The 9,188-nt window shown below is 52.3% G+C and overlaps 1 protein-coding gene across 1 annotated transcript; it reads left to right on the forward strand.

The window, feature by feature from the left end:
- Positions 1 to 384: 384 nt before the first annotated feature.
- RFLNB (refilin B) lies at positions 385 to 8,932 on the forward strand. The gene is made up of 3 exons (XM_070478820.1): positions 385 to 678; positions 3,379 to 3,488; positions 5,413 to 8,932. The coding sequence occupies exons 1-3, from the start codon at positions 469 to 471 to the stop codon at positions 5,741 to 5,743; spliced, it is 651 nt and encodes a 216-aa protein (XP_070334921.1). The 5' UTR covers positions 385 to 468; the 3' UTR covers positions 5,744 to 8,932.
- The last annotated feature ends 256 nt before the right edge of the window (positions 8,933 to 9,188 follow it).

The raw sequence follows: 9,188 nt of genomic DNA on the forward strand, positions 1-9,188 counted from the left end.
CGCTGCGTTCGGCCGGCTCCCCAGGCCTCTGCGAGCCGGAGCGCTCCTCTGCCTTCCCCTCGACGCCTAGGGCTCGAGATTCTAGCGTCTGCCGGCCCGTCTGGCCCAGGCCAACGGGACAAGGCGCCCCCGGGCCCGGTGCGAGCCGGGTCTCGTGTCCGCCTGCAGCGGGGCAGACGGTCGGGTGGGGCGGGGGTCCCGGGCCGGCGCCCTCGGAGCCTGGGATCGGCCGCTCGCGGCGGGCTGAACGGCCAGGCGGAGGGCAGCGCGGGCGGTGCACGGCAGGAGCGCAGCGGCCCCTGGCGCCCGGCCTAGCGGCTCCGCCACCGCAGGCGGGGCGGGCCAGGGCGGGGCGGGGCGGGGGGCGGGCCTGGGAGCGCGGCGGCCGGCGGACCCGGACGGCGCGCGGGCGGCTGGCAGGGAGGGCGGCCGGCGGGCAGCGGCCCCGGCCCCGCCGCGCGCACCGCCATGGTGGGCCGGCTGAGCCTGCAGGATGTTCCCGAGCTCGTGGACACGAAGAAGAAGGGCGACGGCGTCCTGGACAGTCCGGACTCGGGGCTGCCCCCCAGCCCCAGCCCCAGCCACTGGGCGCTCGCGGCGGCCGGGGGCGGCGGCGGGGAGCGCACGCCGGCCCCGGGGGCGCTGGAGCCAGACGCAGCGGCCACCCGCGCGGCCCCGGTAAGTGACCCCGCCCCGGCCCCTTCCCCCCATCCTCTCTATCCCCCCACCCCGTGCCGGACCCCCAGGCGATCTGCCCGCCCCCCCGGGGCGCGATGTGGGCGCCGCCGCCCGCCCGTCGGGACGGCGTGGCCAGCGCCGGGAGCCCGGGGCGGGAGCGCGGCGAGAGCCTGGCCAGCTGGAGCCGGTGGCTGGAAAATTGTCATCGCCTGGGAGGCGCGGGAGCCCCGGGAGAGGCGGGCCGCCGTCTCCTCCCTTCGGGGTGGCGGCCCCCGGGGCTGTCAGGCTGTGGCTTGACCACATCCTGACCTGGCCGGGCCAGAGGGTCCCGGGACACCGAGAGGGAACCCCAGGCTTCTCCGGGCTTTGCCCCCGCCCTCGGTGGTTCCGACGGGCCTTTCCCACTCCCGGTAGGTCTTGGGAAGAGCGATCTGCTCCACTCCCGGATTCACTGGGCAAAGAGGGCCAGCTTTAGGGCACTGTTAGCAGCCTTGGAGAGGACCTTTTGAGATCAGTGGCCCCTCTTGGCCCGTCACCTAACCTGTATCTGGCGCATGATGGGTGGGAGGCCTTTAGGTGGGTGGAAACTTCCAAGGATGAGTCCTTTTACTTTACTTTAAAACTTTTATTTAAAGAGAAATGCAAGTACCTTAGGAATCACTCAGATGGTGGTGTTTATTGCCTTTACCTAGAGTTCAAGGGACCCACATCCTGCCCACAGTCAAGCTCAGAGCTCTGAGCCTGCCCCTCTGCCTTGGGGATGAATGTTTGCAGTCCTCTCCCCTGTGTGAAGTAGTCAGTTGCTACTGACTATAGTCAGTTCAGCTGCTGCTTCTTAGGGACCCACCCGCTTTGGTGCGTGGAATTCTTGATCCTGTCTCTCCCTGAACATCACTGTGTTCTCTCGTTTCCATTAGAAGGCAGCACTGGCTCCATCTTGGCCTTCAGAACCCTGGCCGCCTGGCCCTTTATAGCCTCATCTTCCACATCCCCTGACCGCACGCAGATAGACACACCTGTGCCCCCGAGGCTGCTCCCTCCCTCTGGCATGCATCTCCCCTTCTACTTCTCCAACACCCACTCCATCAAACCCCTGCCGGCTGCCCTTTGGGACCCAACTTGTCACCTCCTCTGGGAAGTCTTCCTGGATGCCTCCCAGAGCCATGCCAGGGACTGTGACTTCATCCCTTTCCCCTGGTGGGTACCTGGTTCAGGAGTCTGACTCCTGCTGCCCCACCCCACTCCCAGCCTGCACTGGGGCACGCATGTGCTCAGAGAGTGCTGGCAGCAGGCACGAGGAGGCGAGGAGTCAGGGCAGGAGGACCAGTGTCTGTGTGGACACCTGGAAGAAGGCTGCCGTGTGAGTGTTGAGAGTCGCCTGCCTCCTCTTGGTGGCTGTGTCGTCCTGCAGCCCCCAGGACTGCTGGGAGGGCACCCCTAGGTTGGGGAGTGTCTGCGGGCAGAGCAGACACCCCTGTCACGGCTGGGGGCTGCTTCCTGAAGTTCTGCTGCAGCCAGTGCCCACCCCCTCCCAGACGCTGGGACCTGAGTTCTCAAGCCCCAGTGAGGGCTTCTTAAGCTCCTCCCCCACCCACCCTGAGTTCAGGGCTGGACCCTGGGGACCCCCACCTCTCCCTGACCCACCTGGTCCCCTTTGGCTTTTGTATGTCCACCTTATGTCACCTACTTGACACCTTGTCCTGGTAACCTATGAGTCTTAAAGTCAGCCTTCTAGAAATGTCTGCTTCCTGGAAGCCCTAGGGGTGGGGCTGCCACCACCATGTCCTGGCCCAAGTGTAGTTCTTCTCTCAAATCAAGCAAAGAAAATGACGGTTCTCAGTTATCCCAGGAGGGCTGCTGCCTTTGGCTGGCTTAACATAGAAGCCCTGACTCAAGTCAGAGCAGACGAAGAAAAGCGAGCACCTCCGTGGAGGATGGCCCTATCTCTGACTCAGGCTATTTGGTGAATCAGAAAGCCTGATGCCTTGACCAGCCTGCAAGAGGGTGAACCCCTGGGATGCCGTGCTCTGGTTCTTGGAGTTTTCTGGACAGTGGAAGGTGCCATAGAGAACTTTCTGGTGTCTGCTTTTCCAGTGAGTTTGCAGATTCCTCCATCTTGGCTGGGTGTCGATCTGATGGCCCCAGAGGCAGAAGACGTGGGGGAAGTTGGACTGAATCTTCAGTGTCAAAAAAAAAAAATCCCTGGTAGCATTTCTTTTTGTTGGTTTTGGCCTTTTCTGAAGAGTTGCTGAGACAGTGATAGGGCTGGGGGTGCGTAATTGAAGGTTCTGGTTAGCAAAGCCCCAGTTCATGGCGGTTTTCTTTCTGTGGGATGATGCGGTAGGCCTGGGGACTGGTCGCGGTCACAATGCTGAGCTCAGATTTGCTTCCTCTATTCATCCTACCACGAAACCTCATCAGTGGAAGGGGACACCACCCCCGCTCCGGGTGTGCAGAGAAGGTCACGGGGCATATGCTGTGACTTTGTTGAGGGCACCCAGCACCTTCATGGTAGACCCGAGATTTGAACACACCTGTCCATGCTTTGCTGCTGCTGTGGATCAGTCCTTCTCTGGCATCATTTCCCAGTGGGGGCCACAGAATCACAGCTGGGCCCGTCAGTGGGAGGCTAGAACCAGGAATTCTGTGGGGAAAGCATCAGATGGGCCTGTGGTCTGACTGCATTCCCCATCGTTGCAGAATCCAGCTTCTCTCCCCAACCCCTTGGGCTCCGGATGCTCACCAAGGTTATGCCCCCTGTCCTTTGGCGAAGGAGTGGAGCTTGACCCCTTACCACCAACAGAAGTAAGGTAAATACAGTGAGCACTGATTTCATTTCACTTCTATTTTTGATTCCAGTAATTAATGCTTCTTCTTTTTTTTTTTTTAATAGTCAATGACAGAAGTGCGCTAAACTCTTACAGTTTGGTGGGTTCTCTTTGGGGTGTTCTTTCTGTATTCTAACCTTTTGAATGTAGATACACCTATTTAAATGAAAATGAGATCGTGTTATACTGCAACTTGCTTTTTATGCTTCACTTATCATGGCTGTCAGATGTTTAAGCATTTGTAATAAAGTAATTCCTCTTTCTGGCATCACTGACTCAATGGACATGAGTTTGGGTAAACTCCAGGAGTTGGTGATGGACAGGGAGGCCTGGCGTGCTGTGGTTCATGGCATCACAAAGAGTTGGACACAACTGAGCAACTGAACTGAATTCCTCTTTCTAGAAGCTGCTTTCCACATCTTACCCCCACCCCACCCCAGCGTCAAGGTGCTATTACCTTGTCTCAGGTTCTGATTTCACTGGGCAAGTACTGTTCTTCCTCGGGGAATTTATGTTACCCAGGCTCATCTGGGGTCAGAGAGCCTTTGAAAGGCCCCATTAAAAGACACATCTTTTTAGAGAAAGGAATTTTACTTTGGGTAACTAGTGGTTTTATAGCTGGAGTTTCATTGCATGAACACAAAGAGCCCTTTGACACAGGACAAAGGCGGCTCAGCAGTTTGGAGGTGAGCGGTTCAGCCTTTTATTCCTGGAGAGCTTGTATTTTGAACCAAATGGGGACATGACTTCATGACATGAGCTTCCCCAGCCCCTTAACCTACTTGCCAAAGGAGAAGAGATGTTCCCGTCAGACTCATTTTGAAAAGACTGCTGATTCTCACTCCCTGACCAGTGGGTAGGGGATGGCGAGGGGCAGTGCATTCTCTGTGCCTATGTCTGATGCTTGTACATGTTTCAGTAACTGCGAAGACGCAATAATTAGGAAGTCAAATGAATTCATGCTTTTCTTCCAAAAAAAGCCTCCCAAATTGCCCAAGAAGGACTTAACAAATAATTATAAAGTAGCTGCTGAGGAATGTGGATGTTAATTATTTTATGGAAATCAAGAGTGTTAATTGGCTTTGATGATAAGGTCAGGTCTCAGTTCCCTGAGCTTGAGGGGTCTCCAAATTGAAGGCAGAGGTGGCCCCAGTACCAGAATTTGGTTATCAGAGAGCTTTCAGAACCAGCATTCAGGATGTCTGGGTTCCCTTCTCCTCTCATTAAAAAGATGATTGTTCATTCAGGAGACAAAGAAATGACTCACCCCTTGTGGACAGGAGAATCTGCCTTGTTATATAATCATTCCCATCAATAGCAGTTGCTGTTTAAACACTCTTCCCCCTTATGCTGGGCACCTTTTTCAGAAAGGAAGGATTTTCCTGGTGTTAAGACTCCATGCTTCCAGTGCAAGGAGTGTAGGTTTGACCCCTGGTCGGGGAACTAAGATCCCACAAGTTGCATTTAAGACCCAGTGCAGCTGCAAATAAGACCCAATAATATATATATATATATATATAAAAGAGGAAACTGAGGCTTGGAAGTAATTTGGCCAAAGTCTGAAAATTTAAGTCAGTGGGAGCCAACTCCATTCGGTGGGGAAGAGAAATGCAGGTGAACTTGGGAATCCTGCATACCTGCATGGAGACCCCAGCTCCACGGCTCCCTCCACTGTGACCTTAACCTCTCCACCCCCGATTCCTTCTCCCGGCGTTGTTGGGAAGGTTAATTAGATCCTGGAATTAAAGTGCTTAGAACAGAAAGGACCACACGGTAAGCACATCATAAACTCCATGCGGCTTCTCCCCAGAGTCACCCCATCTCAGGGTCTGAGATCAGAGTAGGGAGCCCCGTGCCCCCATCTCCGAGGAGCGGCTTCACGCGCGGCCTTGTGTCTCCCGCCCAGGTACACGTCCTCGGTCAGGTATGACTCAGAGCGGCACTTCATTGACGACGTCCAGCTGCCCCTGGGCCTGGCGGTGGCCTCCTGCAGCCAGACCATCACCTGCATTCCCAGTTGCACGTGGCGCAACTACAAGGCTGAGGTGCGCTTCGAGCCCCGCCACAAACCCACCCGCTTCCTCAGCACCACCATCGTCTACCCCAAGTACCCCAAGACCGTCTACACCACCACCCTGGATTACAACTGCCGCAAGACACTGAGGAGGTTCCTGTCCAGCGTGGAGCTCGAAGCCACGGAGTTCGCGGGCGGTGATTACCTGTTGGAGGAGAACTGACTGGGGCGGGCTCCAGGGGGGCCGGCCCCACTTCCCTGGGCAGGTCTGGTTGGGCCAGGCTGCCCTCGCGTGTCCTTCTAGCCCCAGAACAGTCTAACCCAGAGATACCTCTAAGCCCAGTCTGGGGAAGAAAAGAAAATGTCACAATAGCTTCTAATTATCCAGTGAATTCGGTTTTTACAGTTTTTTTTCCAACTGTGTTTAAAGGGAGTGTATTTCCTAGTTTGCTGCTACATAGCTTCCCCGAAGTATCAGTTTGATGAGAAAATCAAAGAATGGCTTAGAGTGAAAGGAAAATGCCCCACACTTTGATATAGGGAGGAGGGGGAGCGCTTCCTCCATTGGTCAGTTTGTTTGAGGAAGAGCATGGAAAAATCTCCCTGAGATGGAAAAAGTGAGTTTGAAGAAATTTCAGCCCCGGGTGTCTTCACTGATACAAAAGTGGTGCTAATTCAGTGAGATGTGACACCCATATGGGTTCAATCTGTGGAGAGTTGAATTCCATTCTGTTTTTTTTTTTTAAATTTCTATTTGTATTTCCTGTTAACTAAAACTCTTTGGAATTCTCTAAATCTTTTTTGTGATATGGAAGAAAACCCCAAAACCACAATATAAGATGCCTTTCAAAAAAGAAAGAAAGAAGGAAAGAAAAGGTTCATCCTATTCTTGCCTCTACAGTGGGGTCAGGTCAACTGGTGGCTGAGTTTGGGGGCAACAGGTTGGTTCCAGTTCCTTCCACTATGGGTTCCAAGCTTGGTTCCAAGCAAAGTGCCTTGAAACTTTGGCATCTGACAGTGTCTTCTCTGGGGCTTCCCTGGTGGTTCAGTGGTAAAGAATCCAATTTAGAAGACTCAGGTTTGATCCCTGGGTCAGGAAGACCCTTGGAGAAGGAAATGGCAACCTACTCCACAATTCTTGCCTGGGAAATCCCATGGACAGAGGACTGATGGGCTGCAGTCCGTGGGGTCACAAAAGAGTCGGACACAACTTAGCAGCTGAACAACAATGATGTCTTCACAAGCTTGTTTAACTCTTCCTGATATGTGTTTTGGGATTTCCAAATACTTTCCTAATTTTTTCACAAGGCAAAAACAGCAGAGGCCCCTTTGGAGAGAAATGACATTTTGAGAGAATGCTTAGGGAAAACATTTTTGGGGGGGTCCAAGAGGGGGACTTTACTCACAGTGGGAGCCAACAGCCATGCCTCAGACTTGATCCCCCTGGGAGGAGGTGGACATAGATGTTTCTAATGATCTGGTTCATCAGGGTGCGTGTCCTTTCCAGCGACCTTGGGTCAGTATTGCAGAGGAATTTTGCTGGTGCCTGAGCTCTAAGCTAAAAAGGAAATCTGCCCCCCTGCCCCCAGCCCAAGTGAAGTAAAGGTGAACTGAGCATCGGGAGTGATGTTACAAGTCAAACTCCAAAGCCCGGGAGCCGTGATGACTGTACACGTTCAAGCATTCCTTTTAATGTGACAGTCATGGCCTTGAGTGTGAATGGAAGAAACTGTGAATTTAGCTGATAGGGCCCCACAGAAGTAGGGACACAGGCTGGGTCAGACCAGGAGGGCGCGGAGGCCAGGCTGCCTCTGGCCTTCAGCCTCTTGCCTGCCCTGCTTCACATCCCACCCCGCCCTGCCTCACCAGGCCCTGACTTCTTCCTGCTGCCGTTCCCTGTGGATTTTGAGTAAAGACGGCGGCAGATGGCTTTTGCTCATCTGATATTGGAGAGAACAAAAGCGTGGGTATTTCCTTTGCATCCAGACGATGTCAGGTGCTTGCAGAGTCCTGGAAGCCCGCACTCCCGCTGTATCTCCAGGTTTGTGCTGATGACTTCCATCTGTCCTGAAAGCGGAATTGAGGGCTCAGTGGGTACCCTGGAGCCACAGCGGGACTTCTGTTCAGACGAGAGCAGGTGTGACGATAATAACTGTCATTTGAAGTCATCAGAGGCCTAGAGGGCCAAATGGTCTACAGTCTTTCTCAAATTTGATAGCAGTATGTCCATTGTGCGCCTGATTAGAAGCATCCCTTCCGTGGAGCGTGCAGTCAGCTCCATGGTCCCAAGTTTGCCAGCATGAAGCTCAGCAGGGGTCCCTTGGGGGGCACCCCATAGTCTCCTGTCGTCATGCAGAGCAGCAAATGCCTCCTGCTTTTGGAAGAGTGACGCAGCATTTATGGGTAAAAGTGGGTTTTTCTCTCTGATTTCATAAGCCTGTCATTTAAGACAAGTGATAAATATAAGTTTTAAATTATGGTAAGAGAATTCTGATGGCTTCCTTGGTGGCTCGGTGGTAAAGAATCTGCCTGCCAGTGTAGGAGATGTGAATTCAACCTGGCTCAGGAAGATCCCTTGGAGAAGGAAATGGCAACCCACCTCAGTATTCTTGCCTGGGAAATCCCACTGACAAAGGAGCCTGGCAGGGTACAGTTGCAAAAGAACCTGACATGAGTTAGCAACGAAAACAACGAGAAAGAAAATTCCAAAGGTTTTGCTCTGGCCCAGTGGAGACACATGATGAGCTCAGGATAATGCCGTGGGCAGCACGACTGCAAAGACCAGTGGGAGGGAACATTGTCTTTGAACGCGGCCCTGTGTTGAGATGCACATATGAGATTTTTTGATATGAAATATGTCAGTAAAGTAAGTAGAAGTGAGTGCCTGTGGATGTGTCATGTGAATGGAAAAGCAGATTTTGATTTTGTTATCCACCAGGGACCCAACTGCAATTTTCTCGAATCCTTTCTTTTTCTCCAAATCTGCTTTGCTGAAAGTTGCAGAAAAGGAAGCAGGTGAAGATGTAGATTGAATGTCGTCGATCAGTGGTGGATTCATACTAGTTCTCAAGGTGGAAGCAATGATTTTTAAAACCCACTGATTAAAAACAAACATTCCGAAGGGTGTCTGGGAAATACCGTTTACTTATGAGTTAAAAAGTCTCTTTTCTCAGACTTGTAAATTTAATCTTTTGTGTAATAATGATTTATATATTCAGAGAAAGGTTTTCTTTTGAAATCACAGACATTTGAAAAAGATTAAGTACCTCTTCATTTGATACGTTTCCTGTTTCTAACCTTAGGAATAGTATTTGATGAAAACGACATTTTAAATTTATGTTTGACATCTGTCCCCCTCCATTTTGCTTTATGACTTCTTCATTTAATAATAAATTATCTTTTAAAAAACTCAGAGACGCTGCTCTTTTTTTTTTAAAAAAAAAGTCATAATGTCGGGTTAAGAAAAGTGAGAACAATGGCTGTTTCTCTTGAGAAATTTTGAGATGCGATTGTGAATTAATAATATAATACTTCTGACTGGGGTATGCGTTCTCCTGGAAGATTTTCCAAGGGGTTCCTGGGCTCTGGAATTTTAAGGAATTTGTTTCCAGATTCAATGCGTACTCTTTCCCCAAACGGATCTGCCCTGAGATGCACCTGTGAGTGTC

This window comes from Odocoileus virginianus, chromosome 17 (genome assembly GCF_023699985.2).
Source record: "Odocoileus virginianus isolate 20LAN1187 ecotype Illinois chromosome 17, Ovbor_1.2, whole genome shotgun sequence".
Classification (NCBI taxonomy): domain Eukaryota; kingdom Metazoa; phylum Chordata; class Mammalia; order Artiodactyla; family Cervidae; genus Odocoileus; species Odocoileus virginianus.